Here is a 26,478-nt window from a genome sequence, read left to right on the forward strand (position 1 = left end):
TTTTGGGTATTTTGGATGCTATAAAACGTTTTTCTGATGTCAGTTAGGAAACCAAAAAATGGTGTGGGTTGTCATTTAAGAATGTTGCATGTTATTTTTGACATCACGGTGTATTTCATGCCACCACACAATACTTGTAATTGAATAGTCCTCCTGTGCTAATTGTAGAGTCCAGTGTGTACGTATAACAAAAGCGACGTGACGTAATATTTATCACATCACAAATCCGCCATGAAAGCTTTATATCAAGAGTGACGCGTTGAAAACAGGACAGGGTTTTCTTCGAAGCCAAACTACAGTACCCCAACTCGCCACCATGTGGCGGAAGTGCTCAATCAGCATCGGAAGTAGAAGAAGAACGTCCTGAGCTGCTAGCTGGTGTCCATTTTATTTAAACCCGATAGCTTGCTACGTTGTTTTGATCGCACGCATTTTTCCTTCTGCCTAAAATAAAAGTACAAAACTGGGTAAGTGCTCACTAATTTTTGCATGTATATATCCTGAGACGTTGAAAAAGTTACAAAAATGGAAACTACTACTATTACGTGCACACCAACGATACGCCATATTGATTGAGGTCGATTGCTGGTTCGTATTAGCTTGATGAGCTCGAGCCTGCTCTAAAAATATTCACACTGCAGTGTAGAACTGCTTTTTAAATTAAAAATTGGACGCTGGAGTTGATTTTCTATGAATGCCCGAGTATGTTCTTGCTTACGATCACGAATTGTTTATGACAGTGGCTAAGAATAACTTGAGAGTTAGCCTAGCATCAATCTTTAGCTCGTCAGCGTTTGCAAATTGAATCACAAATTACCAGTTTTGCATGAAACCGCGTTTGTGCGGTTTTATCAATATGGACACCAATAGATTGTAATATAAAATCAATGCGTGTTCAATTCTCTACCAGGTCTTTAGAAATGAGCAGTTCAGAGGAAGTGTCATGGATCTCCTGGTTCTGTGGACTAAGGGGGAATGAATTTTTCTGTGAGGTAATAAGTGTTTTTTTTGCTGTTTTTTATGTTCTTATTCTTTTTTTCACGACTGAATTAACCGTGACATTTTAAATGCCGTGCGGTGCAATCCCGATTTGTGTCATAATGTATTTTCTCAGCGCACATATTCTTATTTTAATGTAAAATTGCTGCAATAAAAGCTAACCTGTGCGCTAATATGTCTCAGGTACATTCTGAGCAAATGACTGATGTTGGTATTTGATTGGCAGGTGGACGAAGATTACATCCAGGACAAGTTCAACTTGACGGGCCTCAATGAGCAAGTTCCCCACTATCGCCAGGCTCTTGACATGATTCTAGACCTTGAACCAGGTGCCTTGTTAATTCTTTTTTTACTCTACCGTTATGTTCCTACTCCATTCTCACATTTGCTGAGGTTCGGGCTGTGCTTATTACTGTTATTCTCCCATTTTTCCCCCATTTCCTATACCTACATCCAAAATGTCTGCAGATGAGGAACTGGAGGACAATCCCAACCAGAGCGACCTGATCGAGCAGGCGGCCGAGATGCTGTACGGCCTCATCCACGCACGTTACATCCTCACCAATCGAGGCATTGCGCAGATGGTAGGTGTCCTTTGGAATAAGATGGAACGTTCTTAAAAGCATTTGGAGATAATAGCTCTAAGTCAACATAATGTGAGAGCAAATTGATTCTGATAATGGATTAAATGTAAATAAATGCACTGTACTTGATGTCGGTACATTCTTTTGTCACGACGCCAGATCAGAAATCAGACTCAAAAAGCCTTTAATAGTCCCACAATGGGGAAATTGTTAATCTACAGTAGCAAAGTTGAAAAGGGATGAAAATATAAAAACAGTATTCTATGCATATAGAAATGTCAAAAGACTGAAATGTTTATCTGTGGAAAAATGTTTCATTAAAAAGAACTTTACATAGTGCAAGTATAAAAAAGCATATTTGATTGACGACAATGCTGATCCTGGTCATTTCTTCTCTTTTATTTTTTAAAGTTGGAGAAGTATCAACAGGGTGACTTCGGCTATTGTCCTCGTGTCTATTGTGAGAATCAGACGATGCTTCCCATAGGTGCGTAAACAAACTACAGTGATAATTCGGTTTACGAACTGCCTGGCTTACGAACTTTTCGGTTTACGGACGTTAAATTTATGAATTTTTTACCTTGGCATACAAACTTTTTTTCGTGCACGCAGCTGCCTCAATGAGTGATGTGACGTTCGCGAACGCGCCCATTCTTCTAACAACAAAATGGCAGCCGACTGTTTTTGTCCTATATTCCCCTCTTCGGTTAAAGCCACGTGATTGGTCAAGAACGCAACAGTGAGGGGGGGTGGTTGAAACATTAAAGAGACAGGCAGACGACAGTGAGAGAGTTTCAACTTTGATAGAGTGTAGACTGCAAGGTTAAAATATCCCATCAATCAGGCTCCACAGACAACCCGCACAAGCCAGCTGTACACTTGATGCAAAAAGCCAACCCAGCTAAACAGAACACAATTGATGAGGAACTAGGTAAAATTATCACAAAGAAAGCACCTACAAGGGATTATTCCTCAAGATGGTGAAAGATGAAGGTTACGTTCCTCATCAAGTGTTTAACGCTGATGAAACCGGCCACTCCATCCATTGTAAAGTGTCCTTGGGTGTCCAGAAAGGCGTTTGTAAATTAAATGTATTATTTTTATTTTTATTATTTCTTTAATTATAATACCATAGCACATTTATTATACATAGAATAAAGTTTATTTTGTGTAGTTTTAAGGCTTAGAAAATTAGAAAGTAGAAAATTATGTTTTATGGGGACCTTGGAACGGATTATTCTCATTTGAATGGTTTCCTATGGAAAATATATTTTTGGGATACACACTTTTCGCCTTACACACTGTCTGGGAACCAATTAAGTTCGTAAACCAAGGTATCACTGTAAATGCTTTGTGTTTATAAAAAAAAAGCACATTTGAGATGATGGCAGATTTTTTTTTTTTTTGATTGGAACTTTTCATTTGATTTGATTTTGTCATTGGTAATGAACATTGGTCCATCCGTCCGGCCGGCCGTCCGTCCCCCGCAGGCCTGTCAGACATTCCAGGAGAAGCCATGGTGAAGCTATACTGCCCGAAATGCATGGACGTGTACACCCCCAAATCCTCCAGGCACCACCACACAGACGGAGCTTACTTTGGCACGGGCTTCCCTCACATGCTGTTCATGGTTCACCCCGAGAACAGGCCCAAGAGACCCGCCAATCAGTTTGTCCCAAGGTCAGTCAAACGTGACTTTGTCTCACTTGTGGTTAAATAACACTGAATCCTTGAAATAATCCCCCGAAATTAATCAAGATGAATATTTGAGGTCAAAAATAGAATGCGAAGATTGTGCGCTGATTAAAAAATCCTGAAGTGACATCGTTGTTTAAGCTTTTGAGGGACAGCTGCTACTACAGTGGACAGCTTATCGCCTTATCAGGTTACAGAGTTGCGCGAAATCCATTGTGGTGATATCGGATGGTCAGCTTTTTATCTGAGTTACTTCCAAGTTGAGTGAAGGCCTCGCTAGCTATCTGTTAGCTATCTATTAGCTAGCTCGCTTTCTATCTGAGTTACTTCTGGGTTGAGTGAAGGCCTAGCTATCTGTTAGCTGTTTATTAGCTAGCTAGCTTGCTATCTGAGTCACTTAGCCATCTATTAGCTAGCTAGCTTTCTATCTGAGTTACTTCCGGGTGGAGTGAAGGCCTAGCTAGCTATCTGTTAGCTATCTATTAGCTAGCTAGCTTTCTATCCGAGTTACTTAGCGCTCTATAAGCTGTCTATTAGCTAGCTAGCTTTCTATCTGAGTTACTTCTGGGTTGAGTGAAGGCCTAGCTATCTGTTAGCTGTTTATTAGCTAGCTAGCTTGCTATCTGAGTCACTTAGCCATCTATTAGCTAGCTAGCTTTCTATCTAAGTTACTTGAAGTGAAGGGCTATCTAGCTATCTGTTAGCTATTAATGGGTTTATTTTGATCTACCCCAACACTATCTATTAGCTATCTAGCTTTCTATCTGAGTCATTCGGCTATCTATTAGCTGTCTATTAGCTGGCTAGCTTTCTATCTGAGTTACTTCCGGGTTGAGTGAAGGCCTCGCTAGCTATCTATTAGCTATCTATTAGCTTTCTATCTGAGTTACTTAGCGCTCTATTAGCTGTCTATTAGCTAGCTAGCTTTCTATCCGAGTCCCTTAGCTATCTATTAGCTGTCTATAAGCCGGCTAGCTTTCTATCTGAGTTACTTCCGGGTTGAGTGAAGGTCTAGCTAGCGATATTTAGCTATCTATTAGCTAGCTAGCTTTCTGTCCGAGTCACTTAGCTATTTGTTAGCTATCAATTAGCTAGCTAGCTTTCTATCCAAGTTACTTAGCCCTCTATTAGCTGTCTATTAGCTAGCTAGCTAGCTTTCTATCTAGAGTTACTTCTGGGTTGAGTGAAGGCCTCACTAACTATCTATTAGCTATCTATTAGCTCGCTAGCTTTCTATCAGAGTTACTTTCGGTTTGAGTGAACGCTGGCGCGCATGGCTGCCGCTGCTCACCCACAGAAAAACGTATCCTGTGACTGTAAAGTGACCTTGAGAGTTTTGAAAGGCGCTTAGAAATGAAATGTATTATCATTATAATAATTATTATTACCATGAATTAAAGCTTGTGTTTTTATACTATTTCAGGCATTTTTTTTTCAATAATAATACTAATAACAATACATTTCATTTATGAGCTCATTTGTCCCTTTGTCTCAAGTTTATCGCTGTCTCGACAACCGAATGAGGATGTTGTCATGCCACTTTGGAGCAGAGAGACATCAAACATAAGAATCCCACGATGAAAGGAAGCCACCCCCCCCCCCCCCACCCTCCTACGCCTCCCTCACCGCGTTTCGACTCGTGTTATTTGACAAACGCGTTATTTGTCTTTAATGTTCAAGGATTTCATATATGGCTCTCTCTAGGCTGTACGGGTTCAAGATCCACCCGATGGCCTACCAGCTGCAACTCCAAGCCGCTTCCAGTTTCAAGAGCCCCGTCAAAGCCATCCGTTAGCGGACCTCCCACTCGTACGAATGGGCGTTGGATATTGACAAAAAAAAAAAAAAAAAAGAGGTGAAGGGTCACCTGTGTTTTACAGAAAGACGCACAAGTGACCCCTCCCCCTGCTCTGAGGACTGTATTATTTTTTTGGGGGGGTAGATTAAAGGAATTGAAATCAATGTTATCATAAATAGAATGATTTTTGAGGGTGAGCGAGATGTGAATGCACAGCCATATAAGTCACATAAATGGGCATATTAAAAAAAAAAATCAATGAAGAGACAAAAAATGACGACTCTCAAAAAGGTATACCTCTTAATTAAGCTTTCTGGTGGAATCAATATCAACTTATGTCTCCATCTGAATACACATGACTGATGTTTTAATCCCATTTTTGCACAAACTGGATATTCACAGCTGGTTCACCTTGCAGAGGTCAAAGGTCAACTTTGAGGTGCATCGTACTAAACTTTTTTTTTTTTGTGGTTTAGTATATATTTAGTATCCTTCAAACTCTGCTTATCTAACTGATGTGCCAAAGAGTCCATTAACAAATAATTTCAACCAATAGCACCGTTGGCACAATTTGGTAAAGAATCACTGACGGTTTCTATCCTTTGCCCCCACAAACATGGCCGCCAGCAATTTAAACCTCATATTATTTTTATTTCTCCCCAAACCTCCCATTGCTTGTTAATTTCACACTTAGCATTTTATTGGTTTTTTTTCAGATAAAATGAGCCACCAATTAGCATAACATGGAAACCAGCTGGAAATCGCTGGCTTAAACAACATAACATGGTTTTTTTTTTTTTTACAGCTACATCTGTATTTTATTTTCTTAAATAAGTGATTTTTAAATGCATGGAACAACCCAAATGCAATAAATACTTGACTGCTGGTTTCCAATTTTTATGCTAGGCTACAAAACGGACATTAGCTTCATATCTAACCCGCCGGAATCCCCGTCATGTTATGTTCTTTCAAAATAAAAGATTATTAAAGATACCGCAGCTGAGCACTGATTTCACTGCTGCAACTCGGGATTTGTTTTGAAGTTTAGCAATAGCCAAAAGCACCAGCTGCCGTTTTTGTTTTGTAAAAACAGGCCGACGCGACTTGTTTCCCTTCGCTTGCTCGTGCCTTCTCTTGTTTTGAGTGGGATTACCCCCCTACCACCCCCCAAGTTTCACTACATATAAGTGAATTCATATTTATGTACCCACACTTGAACATTCTGTTTATTTTCCCTACTCTGTGCTGCTTGGGAAGGGTGAACCTGATTAGGACATCTCAATAAAGGTTGATTGTTCTTTTAATATTTTTTTTGCCATTTAATTCCATAGTATGTGATGCTCTTTTTTTTTTTTTTTTTTTTACAAAAAAATACAAATATTACAACCCAATGTTAGGATCCATGAAAAGGTTTCTTCAGCCGTCATCTGTACTTTTATCTGTACATCAGTTGTCCTTTAAGGATATATAGGGTCAGAGCTACCAGCAAAATTTTAGTTCGCTGACGAAACTTTTCGGATGAGGAGCGAAACGTCCGACACCTTCAAAGAAGTACAGATGACGGCTGAAGAAACCTTTTCATCGATGGACCATTCCTGTACGACTGAGATCTTACACAGACCCAATGTTAGCATATTACGATTTGTATGCGATGGGGTTGCCCTGGGTAGCTCGCTGCCTACAGCAAACACTAGCTGGACTGAGTTGTTTGGTGTGGCAAAATCCTGTCAGATTTTCCAGGAGGGGGAAGAATGAGTCAGATTTAAACATCAAAGTGCTCTTTGGGAACATCCTGGGATCCAAATGTCTTTTTATTAATTTATTTATTTTATTTACCGTAAGGATTCCCCAGTCTAGTGAAGCAAGAGATTGAGGCTACATGAAATAGATCCACTTGTAATCTGGAAAATGGTCAAATAATCTGATGTGTTTTTTTACTTTTTATTTGCAGAATGTCATTCTGGGTGGTGAAACGGAATCCTGAAATGAAAAAGTGAAAGGTGACTTGTTTATTTTATTTTTTTTTTTTAGCTCCGTTACAATCTTACATTTTATTTCCAAGTGACATTAACAAATATGAGTCTTGGAATGAGAAACCTCCCTCTTAGCAAATGAGTTTTGAAAAAAAAAAACGATGACTCCTGAGATTGTTACATAATCTCTGAGGATACTGAATCGTTTGTCAAACTCAAGACAACGACAAGAGGAATGAGTGTCTAATGTGGACAAACACATTTGAAGAACCCCATTTTTGTTTCAGCCAAGGCTTTGTCAGTCATTGACAAAATGTTTAGCGTTCTTGATAAACTGTGACACATGCACACTTTGAAGGCAAACATCGTCAGGCAAGATGAGGCCTGTTCGCGTGACTTATTACCCAAAGTCTTTTCTCTCTGTTTTGAGATTGAATACCAACTTGTCTAGACACAAAACTGCCAAACACGGTTTGAGATGATAATTTATGAGAAGATACATGTCCAAATTAAATACAATTAAAGAATTAAATTAGTTTTGTCACGCGCATTCATTTCATTGGTGTTGCTTACTCTGCTGTGTGTATTTTAGCCGCCAGAGGGCAGTATAAAGATCGATTCGTATTACACGCTTTCGATTTTTAAGTTGATAAAAAAATACAATGCAAACAATATAATAATAATAATACATTGTATTTATAATAATATGAGTCACTCTTCTGTCCATTGTCTTAAAATGGGGGTGTGAATAGTTTGTGTATATGTTCCATTCAACTAAATGACAACCTGCCCAAAGTGTAGCTCAGCGAGAACAGGCACCAGCTCACTTGTGACCCAAACATATATATCGTATATATGTATATATACAGATATATATTTTATATTTTCGTGACCACCCCCTCCAGATTGGCAGCTGATAGATGACACTTGTTTCGATTATAATTGCTTTCTCTCGCAATTTCTCGTTCTGTCTCTCTCGCGATTTTTCTCCGGAAGCGGAAGTTATCCATGACAAAATATTCCAAATAAAGTATTGAATAGGATTTTAATAAAAAAAAAAAACATACATATGAAGGTTCACATAGAAATGTTGAACACTTTTAAAAAAACAACAAGACTAAATAAATTATATTTTTGTTGTCATGGCAACCAATGACTCAATATTAGCGTGTGCTCTTGTTTTCGGATGTCATGACGTGTATGTGTCAGCATCTCGATCATAACTATTGTTTGGGCCAAAAACAATCATGCTGTGTTGATACATGACACAAGCTGACTACCACGACTGACTAACGCAGTCTGAAAGAACGACAGGACAATTTTTGACAACTCGACCCACCTGTGCTTACTTGAGACATTCGTTTCAAAATTATAAAAAAAATGTAGCTAATTTTTAAATGGACCCCACTTGAAGTTTTTATGTGTTTGTGACTGAATTAATTAGTTTTAAAACGTGCTTAGAAATACAATTTATTCTTATTATTATGTGTAAAAAAAACAGTTTCCGCCATACACGTAGTGACGTCACATGATCACAGGTGAATTTTGAGTTCGTTCATGAGGAGGAGGACAAAATTGCTTTGCTTTCCATAGAAGGCCTCCTCTTATTGGATAACGATGACGCTGGCATGGGTGGGTGCACGATTATAAATGAGGCGATGGTGTTGGAGGGGGGGAGAGGAAGTTTGATTCTAACGGTCTGTGTTCACACAGTTTGACAGTTCGTCGACGTCTTGCCAATCAACATGAACCGAATTGTTCTCCTCCTTTTCGTCGTCGGAGTCGGCTTTTCACTCGGTAAGCAATTTGTGAACATTTGGTGCCTATTTACTTGGTTGGGGGGGGGGGGGGGGGTTCTACGTCACGTTTGGTTCATATGGTACAACCTGCGACTGTATTGCCCCGCGATTATGTTTCATTTTTTTAGTCTTTTGTACGATGAAAAAAATGCTTACTTAATTAAGAAAAAAAATCGAAAAGAAGCTAATAAAATCAAGGTAATACTTAATTTAACAATTTTCAAGTGAAGTGGGTGTAGTCTGTCCTTGGAGTGTGTCATTTAGTGTGTTTGTCAAGGCGTGTACACACTCAAGGGGGAGGGTGGTGCCCGGTCCCCCCTAAAAAAAAAAAAACAAATTGGACATTCTGACCAGATCCGCACCCGAAAATAAAAGTTACACTTGTTTACAAAGTGCCACACAAAATTAAATATCGCTGTCATATCCATGAGTTTTGGCTTTTTCCAAAAACGATCACATCACGACTCATTTGTCACACCACTGGCAGGACACTCGCTTAATATGGAAGTTTTTTTTCCTTTTCTCAAACTTGTTGAATTTTCCTGCAGCGTGGAAAAGGAAAATGACGGCTCATTTTCTGTTCCACAGGCAACAACTACATATTAGAAGTTAACATGGTCGCATGTTCCGAATTTATTCGAGAATTGAAAGTATGACGGAGAGTGCTATCCTAATTAGTTAGGTTTTTTCTTGCTTATATGCCAATAAAGCGCTGGCCAGACCTCTGGCAATGTTTTTCCCTTCCATAAGGGGGTAGTATTTCCCTTTTTTCCCCATGTTAGCACTTTGTTCCAGCTTTAACAATTGTTAAACAGCTATATAAACCAATATGTATGTATTGCATTGTATTTTGGACAACTTGCCCCATTTCAAGCTCATATAACTCCAGACCCATATAATTTAGGAATTAACTTTTTTCTGATGAAAGAAGAGAGTCGAAAGTTTCTTGCGCTGAATTTAATGTTTATGTAGTCGTAAAACGAAATATTCTGTGGGTCCTGGAATTTGAGTGAAAATGACAAAAACCCTGGCACTGGAGTGGACACATTTTTGCACATCGTCTGGCAGTGAATGAGTTAATAAAAAGGGGGGAAACAGCTAGCATCCAAAAAAAAACACTCTTTATCAATATTATGAATGTTAGCAATCCATATGTGGAAAAGAAATGTCTTATTTGCTTTTATATTGAACGTGTGCGCGCGTGTGAGTGTGGTGTACTCAAGCATAGCATAACATTGCGTAACAAGGTTTAGTGTACTCGCTATTCACAGCTGTGATGGCACCTGTGCTGATAACATTAGACTTAAATGACAACCGACACCATTTTTTTGTTTCCTAACTGACATCAGAAAAACGTTATATAGCATCTAAAATACCCAAAACATACAGGATGATATTTTTAGTCAAATGCAAAACACCAATAAAAATGACTTAGTGTCCCAAACTACTTCAAAATGAAACCGGAAATGGCCAGTTTCAGAAGGTCCCGCCCCCTTGTTCGTGACGTCACGCCAGGACGTCTTGCCTTGCTCTAGAATCAAAACAATGGCTTCAGATTCGGAGAAGATGCTTTCTTGTTACTCATCCAGTTATGAATATGATTCAAACAGTTCTGAAGAGGAAAGCATAAATGTTTGCAATAGATTAAAGAAGTCCTCCCGTATCAATTCGAGCCGTCAGGACTCCAATGTAGCCTCCCGGAAAATGCACAAGATGGCGCCCAAGCTCCGTTGGAAATAGGGTGATTTGTCTGCTAGAATTTGTGTCAACTAGTATCAAATAGTAGTCTTGGTGCAACACACAACGATTCACCATCGCATTATTTATGTTTTCCTTCTAATTTCGCCATTATCACGGATCAAACAAAGTACCCAAAATGCATTGTGTGTAGCTTTCTCGGTCAGGGGCGTTCCTGATGTGACAAGTGACCTTGAGAGTTTTGAAAGGCGCTTATAAATGATATGTATTATTATTATTATTATTATTATTATCACATAAGGAACAGAATCGTCACCAACTCAAAAACAAGACTTCCTGAATATTCAGCGCGAGTCTTAAAACGTAAAATAAAACTATACGCCGTGGAATCTTTGTAAAATCCGCTCAGTAGAAGTCATTTGAAGCCATTTGACAAATTATGGACACAACTTGTCCGGAGGCGTCGGTTGTCCTTTAATGTTTGCTATGCACTAATTGGTAGTCACATATATTGAGATGCAAATTGGACTTTATTTGATAATAATATTAGAGTAATATATATATTTTTTACAAGGTGAATGACTTTGGGGATGGGGGTGGGGGTGGGGGGTGTACAAACACTCAACAGGCGTCATGATAAACATCTAACACATTAATTTGTGCCTTTTTGTGTACATTGTCAACCGCAAGGTACTTTCTAATTAGCTACAAAGTGAACTATGGTTGTTTTGTACCACAAATATCTCAAATCAATAGAAGTTTATAATCCCCCATGTGTATAGTAGTGCATATAATCTATTTATGTTGCTTCTATTTTTGTTTTGCTAGCGTATACGTGTATACGTGCCGCTCCCAATAAGTGCGGAACGACACAAGGACGAGGTAACAGAAGTCCACAAGTACTGTTACGCCATTTATCACACACTGGGGTGAGGCAGTAAGGAGCTATCCCGAAACACTTTTAAAGGTCTGATTCACGTCTCAACTTGTCAGACCATCTCATGAGAAATTCCTCACCCTATAACAGTTGAGGCCCGTGTCTCACATTCCATTTCCACGGAGGATTTGCAGAGTCCACAATACAAGTCACATTTGTTCTTTGGCTATTGTGTTTTTTTTTTTTGTGTGACATCGCCTCCCACCCCGTCTACACCCCATCGGCTTTATTTGTATCCTGTTTCGAACCACACCCTAACTCGCAGCGAAGACCCCCTCCCCCCTGTAGACTCATGGCTGCTTTTTGTGCTCTCAGGTGCATGGTTTGAGCTTTTATCTGATATAATAGGAAGCTCAAATAGCGGTTTGTGACTGAAGGCGATTTAACGGCCACTTGAGGGTTCCGTTGTCCCATTTGTTCTTGGCCATCTTAGGTGTCTTTTTAGCAACGTCAGCTCTGTTTACGGGCACAAAATGGAATCGTACAAAGAAAATATTGATATACACTGAGGAGGCTTGGTTATGTTCTGGAGGGTTCTTTGAATCAATAAACAAATCTATTCTGTATTGAAATATACTACATATAAAAATAGTCGCAGTACATTAATACCACCAGAGGGCAGCAAAGCACTTTTTTTGTTTCAATAAAGCTCTAATTCACTTTTATTGTTATTTACATCGTACGTTATAAGTGTCTTTCAATTTGACCTCGTTTCCATGACAACCTGCCACAAAATGGCACCAAAGTAACCTTTTTATTGCCATTCAACACTCCAGATGAAACAGCAAATAGAAAAAGTTGCCCCTAAATAATAATCATTTCATATATAAGCGCCTTTCGAAACTCTAAAGGGTCACACAAGTTTTTCTGTGGGTGAGCAGCGGCAGCCACATGCGCCACCGTTCATTCAATCCGAAAGTAACATAAATAGAATGAAATCTAGTTAGCTAGCTAATGGATATCTTAATGATAATAAATTTCATTTAAGTGCCTTTCAAAACTCTCAGGGTCGCTTTACAGTCACATGATAAGTTTTTCTGTGGGTGAGCAGCGGCAGCCACACGCGCCACCGTTCATTCAACCCGAAAGTACCTCAAATAGATAGACAGCTAATAGAGATCTTAATAATAACAATAATACATTTCATTTATAAGCGCCTTTCAAAACTCTCAAGGACACTTTACTTGATAGATATTAGCCCTCCCCTCCAACAAAAAACTCTTTCCAACCACCAATATGTGACAAGTGACACTTCACAGCTGTTCAGTGTAATATGAGTACAAATGCATACAGTGGGCAAGCAGGCCCACTCATTTAAAATTAAAAGCTAGCAAAGGAGGTGGCACGCGGTTGTCACGACATAGCGACAGTCGGTTTTTCTCCCCATTGATAAAGAACTACTAATTCGTATTTGGCTTAGAATCGCTATATTGTCATTTTTTTTTTACATTAAAAAGTATTTAATTTTAGCTTAAGTGTCACCCACCACACCCCGCTTTTCAACTGCTAGAACACGTATTGTGTACACCGCACCAAACCCCAATGGAAACATCTACTATTGACTTTATACGCTTGACTTGTCTATGCGTATTTATCTTGGAACATTGCAGAAACGCCAACCCCGGTTTTTATCAGCGTGCGTGACTTCGTTGTTTCATTTTCAACTTATATTTTTTTTTATTTTTTTGTCACTCATTGTGTGCGTTTATGGTCACCCAGTTGGTCATTGTTTGCACTCGTTTCCCGTTTCCCATCGTTCATGGATATGTTGACAATGACAACAGGTTGACCTGAACGGGAAACGTGTTCGCTACCTGTTGTTTTTTTTAAATAATAATTTTGTAACTTGTTTTTTTAAACTCGGCTTCAACCTGTTTTCGAGTTTTAGCAGTTCACTTATTCAACAGTAGGTGGTAGCATAACCCTTCTTGTACGCTCCTTGAGAAGAGCCACGCCTCCAAACTTTTTCCACTGAAAACCATTTTACGGGAGGAAGCGTTAAATCCCAACGTGTTATTTAACCTCATGCTTTAGGTTTTAGTGACACAAAATTCGATAATTACTTTAAATTGACATTTCAGCAGACGTCATCCAATCCTGAAATACATTTACAGTGTTATTTGATCGCTGCTCAGAAAATGTTTGTGATTCTCAAGTCGCCAAGGAACACCTATTCACTTTTAAATATTTTTATTATAAAATGTTAAAGCCCCTCTTACCGATGGTGTTTGTTTGGTGAAAGACAAAAGGTTGAAAAATATTTCGAGGAACATCACAAAGCTTGTGTGTTCTTTTTTGGGGGGTGGGAGGGCTCATCTTGCGTCTTGTGTTAATCGAATAAAGTTGAGAAGAAAATCAAATTGCCAAGAAACACGAGAAAGACACGGTTGATTGCTTAATTGATCTAACAATGACGTCATGGCTTCAGAACGGCCCCCGGTTAGCGAACTTGATCTGAACGAATGCATCCGGTCGAACAAGAAGTCCAAGGTGGCAAAAAGAGAAAGGCTGTCGTCAACTAGTCAGCCAGCATTTTAAAGATTCTTACACAAGGCGTGTCATTTCATTTAAACCGGAATAAAGGCACTGAGTCAAATACTATTTAGCTATAATGCTTAATTCTACCTTAAAACATAAATGTTAGGTTTCAGAAATCATAAATCGGGAGATTTTCGTACTAGCGACTCTGTGGTGTGTGTTAAAATAATGTGAGCGTGACAAAAGTGTAAATTAGAAGGAAATAAAACACAGAAAAATGCTTTCATTGTTTATTTATACATTCAATTATATAAAATTGAATGTATTATATTATATAAAAATATATTTCGTTTTTTTTTTACATTTTCTTTTATTTCGCCTTGCAAATGAACTATCTGTATTGTGTCAATAGTTGCTTTATAAAGTGAATATTGTGGTCAAAATCGGGAATCTCCCGATCAAATCGTTAGAGTATGTTTCAAAACTAACTTTTCCAGCGTAATGTATTGATGAAACAAAAAATGGTGTCGGTTGTCCTTGAAGCCATGTTAAAGCGTTGCTACATTATTTACGCTGATTTTGACGTTTACACTTGTCTTAAATCTTTTTCCTGCAAACATTTGAGTCACCCTTTTTCTCTCTCCCTTCATTGTTCTTCTCACAGGCACGGCTCTGGAGTGCTATGAGTGTTCTCTTGGCCTGTTCAAACTGTGCATCACAAAGAAAGTGACGTGTGCAGAAGGGCAGCTTTGCTTCAGTGGCAAAGGGAAGGCAGGTAAGATGGCAGAATGTGACCGATATCACGGACGAGCGGTCAGAAAATCTGCGGAGAGAAGTGGAGTGGTGTGTTGTTATAAGCAAATAACAATAATAAAAAAAAAGTAAAGCTAGCATATCTGTTATGATAGTTGTCATCAGTTCAATGCATCAGTACTTGTATAAATAAAAGTGTACTAGCTGTCAATCTTTTTGACACTATTTACATTCTGGTTGAAAGCAGATTGGAGATGAGTGTGTCAAGCGCTTGAGGCATTTACATTTTATGACTTTTGGTTTTGCATTGGCGTGTATTTTTTTTAATCTGTTTTCAAATCTGACATTTTTATGTTATTTGTAGATTTTTCAAACCAGATTTGATCAGTTAACTTTTTTAGCCAGTAATTAGGATTGAAAGCTATCGGTTTATGTATTCCAATTGTTCATAATTTGTGGCTAAATTGACCCTAAATTTATGGCGCGACGATGTAACGGACAAGCAAATGTAGGATAGGATTTCAACTTTGATAGTTCAAAGGCAGAGTGTAGACTGCAAGGTTAAAATATCCCATCAATCAGGCTCCACAAACAACCCGCACAAGCCATCTGGACACTTGATGCAAAAAGCTATCAACCCAGCAAAACAGAACACAGTTGATGAGGAACTAGATAAAATTATCACAGAGAAAGCACCTACAATGGATCATTCCTCAAGATAGTGAAAGAAGCAGGTTGCATTCCTCAAGTGTTTAATGCTGATGAAACCGGCCACTCCATTCCATCAAGCCATCGACCATCACAAAGGTAAATAAAATGACTTTATTATACTGTACAGTTTATTTCTTTAATTATAATCCCATAGCACATTTATTATACATAACATAAGGTCTATTTTGTGTAGTTTTAAGGCTTAGAAAAGTAGAAAATTAGGTTTTATGGGGAACTGGGAACGGATTATTCTCATTTTAATGATTTCCTATGGGAAATTAATTTCTGGGATACACACTTTTCACCTTACACCGTCTGTCTGGGAGCCAATTAAGTTCGTAAGCCAAGGTATCACTGTAGTGTCCTATCAAAATTGTTGACCAATTTGAAATTTGGATCAAATACAGATTGAACCCGATTTAGCATTAAAAAATTAATCTGGATTGCATACCAATCAGTCATTTGTCAACAATTTATATTAGATATCATATACAATCCGATCTGTTGTTTATATTTACCAATGCTTATCAGGGGGGGTCAGAAGTTGTGACGACAGTGCAGTTTAAAAACTAATTTGATCCAGTTGCCCTAAATGTAAACTGCGGTTTTCAGATGCGTCGAATCCAGATTACTTTCAGATTCCGCAGTTTTTTTCTAACATTGAAATAACCCATTGAACTCGTTCATACTTGCCATTCCCCAAAATTTGCTGCTGCCGTGTCAAAGCTGACTGACTCGTTATGCGCCCCCCCCCCCCTCCACCCCAGTTGGCTTCGTGGACGTCACCATGAAAGGCTGCCTTGCCAAAGCCAATTGCGGCACTACCGCCGATGTGAATTTCCCCTCCAGCAGCAACACGACCATCTACAAGATGACCAAGACGTGCTGCGACCAAAACCTGTGCAACGCCGCGCCCGCAATCTCAAGCGGGCCGCTCATCCTGGCTACTTTCGTCGCTTTGTTCCTGGCAAACATGCTGGTTTAAATACCGTATCATGCGGTTAAACCGAAAAAGGCTCCGTTGTTAATTAATCTTTTAGAATGAGATTTTTTCCATATCATTTTGAGGGGCTCTCGCTGATTTCATCTCGTTGCGGATTTCTAAACTGCTTCGATTCGGCTGTTTTTTTTTTTTTTTTTGACACAATGTCAACTTTTGAATTTGTATGAAAATATTGCCCCCCCTCCAAAAAAAAAATCACTTTCACTATAAAATGTATATTTTTCTGACATCTTCGTCTTCCATTTTGTTTTTTTAATATTGTTAAAATTGCTCTGCGTGTACCTGCAGATTTCGGATGTGTTTTGTTGTTGTTGTGAGTCAATTTCAAACAGGACAGAACACGCCCGACCAAAAATGTTAACTTTAATCCCAATCATGAAATCAAATCAAACATGGACACCCGAACTCTCAATGGATACTTGATTTTGATTTCTCCGCAAATTGTGCTGGTGTGTGTTTTCATCAGCTTCTGTGAATATAAGAGAATATCCTTGAAGATACAATAAAGTCTTCAAATTGATGAACAAAGAAGTTTTTTTTTTATGTGTCGCTCAGGTTACAGATGAGATGCGGTTTCTTTGTTGCCTTGCTAGTCTCTATCCAACAAGAAGAACCTGTCGTTCCTGTTGGGTGTTGCACGGAGAACAGTGTAGACATATTTTGTGGATTAAAAGTAAACCCCTGATGTTAAATACGCCATATTTTGCAATAGTTTTTTTTCCTGGTCATGTATTTCATTTTATTTTCTTTGTGGAAAATAAGTCACTAAAAATAAATATAAAATAATAATGTTCTTCCACGTGTATTCATTGCCGCTATAATCCGGGTGCTCTGAAACTATCAGCCAACAAATGAAACAGCCCGAACTATTTAGCACGGCGGTAGCGCTTACACATATAGCATCCATATTAAAAATTTAAAAAAAAATTAAAATTTTCATATCAAGGCGGGGCCTCAAACTAGCATCCCGTGGACCACGCTTGGCCCACGGGCCGCGAGTTTGACACAACACAATAGCGTGTATGCCTCACACTGATAATAATAATAAAAATTCATTTATAAGCGCCTTTCAAAACTCTTAAGGTCACTTTACAGTCACAGGATAAGTATTTTTTCCTGTGGGTGAGCAGCAGCAGCCACATGTGCCAGCGTTCACTCAACACGGAAGTACCTCAAATAGCTAGCTGGCGAATGGATGGCTAATAGCTGGCGAATGGATGGCTAATAGCTGGCGAATGGATGGCTAATAGGTAGCGAATGGATGGCGAATAGCTGGCGAATGGATGGCTAATAGGTAGCGAATGGATGGCTAATAGCTGGCGAATGGATGGCTAGTAGGTAGCGACTGGATGGCTAATAGCTGGCGAATGGATGGCTAATAGGTAGCGAATGGATGGCTAATAGGTAGCGAATGGGTGGCTAATAGCTGGCGAATGGATGGCTAATAGGTAGCGAATGGATGGCTAATAGGTAGCGAATGGATGGCTAATAGCTGGCGAATGGATGGCTAATAGGTAGCGAATGGATGGCTAATAGCTGGCGAATGGATGGCTAATAGCTGGCGAATGGATGGCTAATAGGTAGCGAATGGATGGCTAATAGCTGGCGAATGGTTGGCTAATAGCTAGCGAACAGATACAGTAGCTAGCTAAATAGCCAGCTAGATAACAAGATAGGCAGTAGATTTTCAAAACGTCTTGAATGAGGTTAACTGAAGACGCATAGCTGATGGATTGCCTACATCTGCTCAATTAATAATAATATATTTTTTTTCAAGCACCTTTCAAAGCTCTCAAGGACACTAGTGTTTGAATTCCAGTGCTGTTATCTCATATTCTCCCTGTGTGTGTGTGTGTGTGGCTTTTCTACGGGTAATCCATTTTCTTCCCACAATGATTTCCAATGACAATTATTTATATTGTAACATTTTTTTCCAAGTTAAATAATCGTTTTAGGCCAAACATGTTGTGTGTTTTTTTTTTTTTTTGCATTTTAATATATATACATACCATATAATTATATACATTCCGTCTACGATATGCATGTCATTTGAACGTCAGAGCCCCGAGAGTCAACACCCTGAGCATTCCTTTATTCTCAATGACGCAAAGCATGAAGAACACAAAAGATGACCGCACCCTGTATTACCCCCCCCCCTCCCTTTTTCCTGACCCACCTGTTTCGAAGTAAGGAGGAGGGGGGGGGGGGGGGGGGGGATAAAACCCTTTACTCAAACAGGTCCATCACTTTTTCCATTTTACGCCTGAGAGGTGAGTGAAGACCCCCTTTTTGCGAAGGATTCTGTGAAGCAATTACCAAGATCACGACAAAAAGATGGGAAAGATCCTGATCGGAGTTATGGCAGCACTTGCTTGCTTCATGCTAGGTGAGTAACCCGAATGTTAAGAATGTCCATTGCTGATAAGGATTGTTTTTGGTGTCGGCAGATATTGTAGATAGACAAAAACTAAATGACAGGAAATATGTTGTCATGATTTCAAAGAATGCTTAATGATTCTCGGTCACATTCCATTAGTACGAATGATTTAGAAAAATGTAGCAATTTTTATGATATAAAATTGGCGTTTTCGTGTTTATTATGTTTGTTAAAGTCATGATAAGTGACTAAAAACATCAATACAAAAAAACACGATGCGTGTGACTATTTTCCGTTGATCCATTTCAGCGTGAACACGCAGCGGCTCCCTTCTCCTGGCAAATTGGCGTTTTCGTGTTTATTATGTTTGTTAAAGTCATAAGTGACAAAAAAATCAATGAAAAAAAAGCACGATGCGTGTGACTATTTTCCGTTGATCCATTTCAGCGTGAACACGCAGCAGCTGCCCTCTCCTGGCAAATTGGCGTTTTCGTGTTTATTATGTTTGTTAAAGTCATAAGTGACAAAAAAAATCAATGAAAAAAAAGCACGATGCGTGTGACTATTTTCCGTTGATCCATTTCAGCGTGAACACGCAGCGGCTCCCCTCTCCCGGCAAATTGGCATTTTCGTGTTTATTATGTTTGTTAAAGTTATTATAAGTTCCTTGCATGCTGGGTCCCAGAGGACAGTAATTTCATCTGTGCTGTATGTCATGCATATTAGCATATTTGACTATAAAACTTACTTTGACTTTGACACCCCTGCTGTATAGGAAATAAAGCAGTCACAAAGATAGATGTAAGGGATTTGAGTGTACACTCTGGCGCCCTCATGACAACGGTTTAGGTTGAAAAAATAACTGTGTGTGACTATTTTCCGTTGATCCATTTCAGCGTGAACATGCAGCGGCTGCCCTCTCCCGGCAAATTGCCGTTTTCGTGTTTAGTATGTTTGTTAAGTGCCTTGCATGCTGGGTCCGAGAGGACAGTAATTTCATCTGTGCTGTATGTCATGCATATTAGCATATTTGACGACTAAAAAGCTGACTTTTTTTTTTTTTTTTACTTCAGTGGATTCCCTCACATGCAACCAGTGCTCCTTCGGTTTGCTCGGTTTCTGCGTTTCTTCATCCTCCGTGGATTGCGCCACCAACACCTCCCAATGCTTCACAGGAAAAGCCAGTAGGTCCAACTTTTCTTTGCATTTCACTCACTGTCCACCACAAGTCCCCCCCAAAACCGAATTTGTCCCTTTCTGTCCCTTCAGCTTTTGTGTCCATCTCGTCATCGGTGGGCTTTAACACACAAGGTTGCATCGAGGGGACTAGTTGTAATGCAACCACCAACGCCACCCTGCTGGGTGTGACCTACCAGACCACAGTCCAATGCTGCTCGACGGACAACTGCAACCCGGCACAGACGAGCGGAACCCCGTTCGTCAAGGCGACGGGCGCCGTGACCGTCATGGCCGCCGTCTTGGCTTCAGTGTGGGCAAGCTTGATGTGATGTGAGCGATGACGTCTGACGTCGTGTGTTTACTTGATGGTGTCTTGTGGCTAATCGATGAGCAAAATCTCTGGACATTGGATGATAACAAAACAAAAGTATGGTTTTGTGTGCGCGCACTGCGGTGACATTGTCGGAGTTGATCAATGGGATGTTTGAAGGAAATGTTGTAAAATCGCTCTGTTTTTCATTTATTTTTAATTAAAAAAAATATTTTATGCTAACATGCATACCAGCAAGACACTGTGACATTACTAACGACTCAATTTTTCCTTACTTAGAAAAAAAAATATGCGTGTAATATTTCATTGCACAATTTTATTAACAAAATTTCACATGTAAACATGAATACTTTTAACAACATATTTCTAGCAATAATCAAGTATGTATGTTCTTTTTTTGTAAACTGAGCATTGTGGCTTTTTTTTTTTTTTTTTTTGCTATGGACAAATTGAAATAGTCCAAAGCAAAAAAAAAGAATTTGAATTTGTGTTATGATGTTTATAAAAAATATATGAATGATATTAGAGTGAAAAAAAAAAACACGGTAAAATGTTTAATTTAACTGATTTCAAAATAAAATTCCACTTGACCGGAAATTGTCTTCTCTGAACTTTTGTTTGTTTGTTTGTTGACTTGTTTTTTCTGTGGTCACTTTTTACAATAGCAGCATTTGTTATAATTAACATTCCTGCTAACATTTTATGACGAAAACGGAATCGAAAATACAGGTAACATTCGATTTACGACCGGTGTGAGTTCCGACCACCTGCACTTAACGACCACAACCGCCAGACCCTTTTTTAATTCTACAACAGATTGACATCGTATACGATTCTGTCGTACAAACCTCGCGTCGGCCATTTTGAATGCTTTTCGATTTACGACCGTTTGACTTACGACTGTTTTCTCGAAACGGAACACGGTCGTAACTCGGATGTTACCTGTATCTCAAAATTATTTTTAACAATTTTTGCGTTTCCCGTACAAACTTTCTTGTATGCCGTACACATCTAAAAATGTGCCTCACGAAATTGAATCTGACTTCATGTTTTTTCAATGACTTGACTGGAATGCAAAATGGCTGTACACCAAAAATCATTTAAGTGATATTATTCTTGGAATGAAAATAAGCATCTTGAAACGTCATGATTATATTTCACCCATGCGACGCTTGCCCAATTACAAGCTGGGAAGGGTTTCACGGAAAACAAAACCTATCCTTTGTTAGACTAACTACAATTACGCTATACAAGATTTTCATATCTATGAATTCATATTAAATATGAGCTTTCGGGGTTTCCTTTACAGAAGGTACTTTATTGAATTACTTTTTTTAATACGGCAAAACTAAGGATTTTTGGGGGGGTAAAATGAAAATGAATAAAAACTAACACACTATAATGAAACGATCAATTCCGGCTGGGTACTTTCTGTTGTGGGTTTGCATGACTTCCCCATGACTGTATTCCAAAAAAAAACACGTGTGACAGATTAATAGAGCATTGTAAATTGCCCTAAGGTATAATTTTGATCTTGGTTCTTTGTTTCTGTGTGCATTAAATGAATGGAGATATATTAACTTGGTGATTGGAGAGATGTTTCAATTGTTCAACTAAAGACCAATCATGACGGTTCATTGAGCAACGGCCAACAAATGAGTCCAAAAACTACAAGTGGGCGGCGTGGTAAAAAGTCTTCCACTCATGCTATTTCCTCATGACAAATGCTAAAACCTGAAAAGTGACATTTTTGCTAACGTCAACTTGCCGGCCCATTGCTCGCTTGGTGTCTCCATTAGCTTTAACTATAAGCATCATAGCTTTTTACAAAACGTTTGTGACCACAGGGCAAATCATGATCAACTTTTGGAAAACGGCAATTCTGCTGGCTACCACCGTAGCAGCTGGTAAGTTGATGACTGAGAGAAAAAAAAATGCTGAATGCTAGTTTAGCATTTTAATGTGTGATTTCAGAACACCTGTGCTTTGCTCTCACCTCATGTCAAAATCGAATCTGTTAGTTTAGTCTTAGTGAGTTTAGTTTAGTTTGCTTTTAAGTTACGCAACTGTTTACTTGTCATTCCTCGACACAGATATTCCTAATTACATCAAGATAACGTCTGACTTTTAGTGCCTGGTAAACAAAATGGAGTAAAATACACTTTCATTTTAAAAAGTCAATAAAAAAAGAAATAAAATTACAAAACAATGTGCTACGGGCCCTCACGAGTGTAAACACAACATTCTGATAAACAGAGCGTTTGTGGATTATCTAAAAAGCTGGAAAATCCAGCCATTTTTATCCATCCCTGGGGGCGGCCATTTTGTCACTTTGCTGTCACCCCAAAACATAAAAACCCCTTTTCAAACATTTAAAGCGTCTGTTCCAAAATCCAACATAGAAAAATCAATTCAAACATAATTCATATGTGCCAAAATAATAGTTTAACACATGATAATTGTAAAGTTAATGAATTAGGTCAACATTGTGTTCACGTGTACATGTAGTGTACAAGCCAATCGGATCCATCATTCTTGTCATTTTATAATAATACATTTCATTTTTAAGCGCCTTTCAAAACTCTCAAGGTCAAGTTTTTCTGTGGGTGAGCAGCGGAACCCACACGCACCAGCGTTCACTCAACCCAGAAATAACTCAAATACAAAGAAAGCTAGCTAGCTAATAGATAGCCAATAGCCAATAGGGGCTATCTATTAGCTAGCTAATAGCTAGCTAATAGATAGATTAATCGATAATTAATCAGCCCGTTTCCACAGGCTGATTATTTCCTTACACGGAGCTTTGTCGCCCCCTTCTGCCTCTTTTTGGTGCAACAGGAAGTTTTCAGACCAAACAAGTACAGCAAAATGCATTGACGTGATGGAAGGACTGCTACAATGTGTCCTTTTTTCGGTCAGGGGCGTTCCTTCAGTGACGTAACGTGAGGACTCGTCACCAACTCAAAAACAAGACTTCCGGAAATATTCAGCGCGAGTCTTAAAACGTAAAATATAGCTATATGCGGTGGAATCTTTGTAAAATACGCTCAGTAGAAGTCTTTTGAAGCCATTTTACAAATTATGGACACAACTTATCCGGAGACGTCGGTTTGTCTTTTAAGAGTTTTCAATTAGCTTAGCATGCTTGATTCTGTACCATGCTAATCCACCGTGCTGCCCTCATATGGGCTAAAAACATGAACGGTGTAAATAAATGACGTTTTTAAAATAAGCCTTGCTCAGAAATGTATATTTTGCCCAAAGTTAGCTTTCACAACCCGAGAGCAGTAGAAAACAGCTATTTTTTTCTTCGTTTTGTTGTCGTTTTGTTAACAATTACCAAAGTTATTTACGTGTGACTGTGCTAAGGTATTTCTGGAAAAACAAAAGTCATTTTTTTTTCCCTTGCTCTTGTTCTCACTGACCAGTTCACTGCCTGACCTGCCGCGAGTGCCCCGTCAGTGTACTGGACTTATGCCTCTTTGGCAGTGACATCACATGTAACGCTGCAACTCAGAGCTGTTACCGAGGACAAGCACGTAAGGAGATTTACTGTTATTTATGAGGCGCTATTCAACTTTCAACGACTTATTTTTCGGCGATGCTTATTTCAGAGTTCAATTCTACCGGCGCGGTCAGTCTGGAAATCCGTGGCTGCCTGGACTCGGACCTTTGCGGGGATGTGCTGACCGGCGCTATTTTCGGAAATGGTTACACCGTCTCCTTCGATTGTTGTAACACCGATCTGTGTAACGGCGCCGCGTCCGTGAGACTTTCCCTGACGATGGCCGTCTGCGTAGCTGTTTTGTCACTCTGGGCCATGCAGTAATGTGTTTTAATAGGACAATTTTGTTCTTGGCCCCCTAAACCAAAATATTCCAAGAATAAGGTCTTGGGGGGGGGGGGGGGGGGTAAGGGCGGGGATGACACAGTATTTCAATGAAGTGAACCTGCAGCAATTCCATTTATGGGCAACGAAGAAAAGACACGAACGAAAGGTTTAGTTGCAATGTGAACTGAAGTCAAATGTAATTATAGAAATTGCAATTTACATTCTGCGTGATGTGCACAAAAATGTACAATAATATGATTTCCTGTCTCATAATAAACATAATAAATGAATGAAAAAAACTGACTCGTATATGAGTCTTGTTTCTTCATACGTTATGACAAGAAAGAAGCGTTAGCGCAGAGCGCCGATGCGTATTTGAAACTGTCGCTGCTTGGAATTGAAGCGGATTTACGTGAGGTAGGAGATGTGAACCAAATGTTTTTCGTCAATGGATGCTATAGTTTCATGATGGCTTTCAACATTTAGCGTGTAGTAGATGTGCACATTCCACCATGATGTCCCTGATCCACTGGTGAAAAGGACACTTTGATCTTTCATCTAGTACTGCTTCATGCAACAAAGAGGGTGCAGAAAGTGCTTGAATTTGAATGAACGTCTTTGTGTTGTCATATTATTTTGGATTTTTGTTCTTTTGACTTCAAGATGGCGCCGTAAAAGCGGCTGGCTTTACAGCAGCTCCTTTATTTTTTTTTATTTGCTTGTTTCTTTCCTCTTCCTTTCATCACTTTACTGCTGTGAAATGTAAATTTCTCCACTGTGAGACTAATATAGGTTAATTATATCAAATAATCTCTTGTGCAGTGGAGGGTAAATTAATTTTTATTTAAATCCATGTAATCCATATAGATTAGAATATCTCTTAAAGGACACCCGACACCATTTTTTTGTTTCCTGACATCAGAAAAACGTTTTATAGCATCTAAAATACCCAAAACACGCAGGCTGATATTTTTAGTCAAATGCAAAACACCAATTAAAAATGACTTAAAGTGTCCCAAAACTACTTCAAAATGACGTCAGAAAGTTTCAGTTTCAGAAGGTCCCGCCCCCTTGTTCGTGACGTCACGCCAGGACGTCTTGCCTTGCTCTAAAATCAAAATAATGGCTTCAGATTCGGAGAAGATGCTTTCTTGTTACTCATCCAGTTATGAATATGATTCATATAGTTCTGAAGAGGAAAGCATACATGTTTGCAATCGATTAAAGAAGTCCTCCTGAACGTAAAACGTAAAATATAGCTATATGCGGTGGAATCTTTGTAAAATACGCTCAGTAGAAGTCATTTGAAGTGATTTTACAAATTATGGACACAACTTGTCCGGAGACGTCGGTTGTCCTTTAAAGTCATTGAAAAATGTCTCACAATGGAACTATCAATCAAAATGGTATCTAAAGTAAGATTGAAATTTTAAACCTGCTTCGCGTATGAGGTTAAAAAAAATATCAGGTGGTTCGATTAATTCGACTAGATTAACCCTTAATAGTCTCTCAAATTCATATAATCTACCAGTAATTAATTTAATCACCTGATATTATTATGACATGCAAGAGAGTGCAATTTAAAGAAGAAGAAAAAACCACCTGAGCTCTTGCATCATTTATTCTTATCTTTGTTTCATTTCCTGATAACATAACTGAATTGACACTGAAGCCTGAAGGGTCAGTTTTTTTCCCCTCCTTTTATCTGTTTGCTTATTGGCTGATAAATCTTACCTAAATAGTATTTAAGACGCCCATTGTCTTCATCAAAATCACTGCAACATTTCCCAATCTTCCAATCACAAGAAGATGATGAGCAACATTTGGAAAATTGCAGTGCTCCTGTTTGCGACCGTTGCAGTTGGTAAGTTGATTAGAACGAACCAAAAAAAAGTGGATTTTTATTCTTATTATTTTAAAAATAGTATCATTGCAGATTTAATGTAAAATTGGCGCGAGTGGTTCAGCTTTGATATTAAACATAGATTTTTTTGCGTTACTGCATAACTATTCATATCGCGATAAAACATTATTTCAACAGCTAAAAGCTAGCATTGTTTTAATTTGAACCCATTCGGGCGACAGTGGTTACGATTTCCACGTTATCAGTTTACAAGGATGCAAAAAAAAGGTTAAAATATATATTGACCGTAAATATTAGTTCATACAAATGCCAAATATGTTCATTATTTTTTTAATATATTCTGATTTATTTATTTCCCAAATTAAATTAGTTCCGACATTTTTTTAATGGATAAAAGCGCCCTAAAAATTTCCAATTGACGCTATCCCAGCAAATCAATCTTAAAACTATAAAAACTAAAAATAAAC

The 26,478-nt window shown here is 38.7% G+C and overlaps 4 protein-coding genes across 4 annotated transcripts; all 4 read left to right on the forward strand.

Annotated features, from left to right (window-relative positions):
- Window positions 1-332: 332 nt before the first annotated feature.
- On the forward strand, window positions 333-6,385 carry csnk2b (casein kinase 2, beta polypeptide). Its single transcript, XM_089023867.1, has 7 exons — window positions 333-467; window positions 911-992; window positions 1,226-1,328; window positions 1,468-1,583; window positions 1,995-2,070; window positions 3,074-3,263; window positions 4,983-6,385. Exons 2-7 carry the CDS (start codon window positions 921-923, stop codon window positions 5,071-5,073), a joined length of 648 nt encoding a protein of 215 aa, XP_088879993.1. The 5' UTR covers window positions 333-467; window positions 911-920; the 3' UTR covers window positions 5,074-6,385.
- A 2,303-nt stretch (window positions 6,386-8,688) lies between these two features.
- spaca4l (sperm acrosome associated 4 like) lies at window positions 8,689-17,221 on the forward strand. Its single transcript, XM_089023527.1, has 3 exons — window positions 8,689-8,846; window positions 14,626-14,736; window positions 16,193-17,221. The coding sequence occupies exons 1-3, from the start codon at window positions 8,795-8,797 to the stop codon at window positions 16,408-16,410; spliced, it is 381 nt and encodes a 126-aa protein (XP_088879653.1). The 5' UTR covers window positions 8,689-8,794; the 3' UTR covers window positions 16,411-17,221.
- Window positions 17,222-18,654: 1,433 nt separating this feature from the next.
- On the forward strand, window positions 18,655-20,926 carry LOC148883053 (uncharacterized). Its single transcript, XM_089023526.1, has 3 exons — window positions 18,655-18,814; window positions 19,879-19,989; window positions 20,075-20,926. The coding sequence occupies exons 1-3, from the start codon at window positions 18,763-18,765 to the stop codon at window positions 20,311-20,313; spliced, it is 402 nt and encodes a 133-aa protein (XP_088879652.1). The 5' UTR covers window positions 18,655-18,762; the 3' UTR covers window positions 20,314-20,926.
- A 1,137-nt stretch (window positions 20,927-22,063) lies between these two features.
- Window positions 22,064-24,446, forward strand: LOC148883054 (uncharacterized). The gene is made up of 3 exons (XM_089023528.1): window positions 22,064-22,222; window positions 23,744-23,854; window positions 23,930-24,446. Exons 1-3 carry the CDS (start codon window positions 22,171-22,173, stop codon window positions 24,142-24,144), a joined length of 378 nt encoding a protein of 125 aa, XP_088879654.1. The 5' UTR covers window positions 22,064-22,170; the 3' UTR covers window positions 24,145-24,446.
- Window positions 24,447-26,478: the final 2,032 nt, after the last annotated feature.

Source organism: Hippocampus bargibanti, linkage group LG20 (genome assembly GCF_051943395.1).
Source record: "Hippocampus bargibanti isolate YZ-2025 linkage group LG20, ASM5194339v1, whole genome shotgun sequence".
Taxonomy (NCBI): Eukaryota; Metazoa; Chordata; class Actinopteri; order Syngnathiformes; family Syngnathidae; genus Hippocampus; species Hippocampus bargibanti.

Coding starts and splice junctions, on each gene's coding strand:
- csnk2b (XM_089023867.1), top strand. CDS start 921: ATGAGCAGTTCAGAGGAAGTGTCATGGATCTCCTGGTTCTGTGGACTA. Junction 2,071..3,073: donor TCAGACGATGCTTCCCATAG/GTGCGTAAACAA, acceptor CGTCCCCCGCAG/GCCTGTCAGACATTCCAGGA. Junction 3,264..4,982: donor GCCAATCAGTTTGTCCCAAG/GTCAGTCAAACG, acceptor GGCTCTCTCTAG/GCTGTACGGGTTCAAGATCC.
- spaca4l (XM_089023527.1), top strand. CDS start 8,795: ATGAACCGAATTGTTCTCCTCCTTTTCGTCGTCGGAGTCGGCTTTTCA. Junction 8,847..14,625: donor CGGAGTCGGCTTTTCACTCG/GTAAGCAATTTG, acceptor TTCTTCTCACAG/GCACGGCTCTGGAGTGCTAT. Junction 14,737..16,192: donor CAGTGGCAAAGGGAAGGCAG/GTAAGATGGCAG, acceptor CCTCCACCCCAG/TTGGCTTCGTGGACGTCACC.
- LOC148883053 (XM_089023526.1), top strand. CDS start 18,763: ATGGGAAAGATCCTGATCGGAGTTATGGCAGCACTTGCTTGCTTCATG. Junction 18,815..19,878: donor ACTTGCTTGCTTCATGCTAG/GTGAGTAACCCG, acceptor TTTTTACTTCAG/TGGATTCCCTCACATGCAAC. Junction 19,990..20,074: donor ATGCTTCACAGGAAAAGCCA/GTAGGTCCAACT, acceptor CTGTCCCTTCAG/CTTTTGTGTCCATCTCGTCA.
- LOC148883054 (XM_089023528.1), top strand. CDS start 22,171: ATGATCAACTTTTGGAAAACGGCAATTCTGCTGGCTACCACCGTAGCA. Junction 22,223..23,743: donor GGCTACCACCGTAGCAGCTG/GTAAGTTGATGA, acceptor CTCACTGACCAG/TTCACTGCCTGACCTGCCGC. Junction 23,855..23,929: donor CTGTTACCGAGGACAAGCAC/GTAAGGAGATTT, acceptor TGCTTATTTCAG/AGTTCAATTCTACCGGCGCG.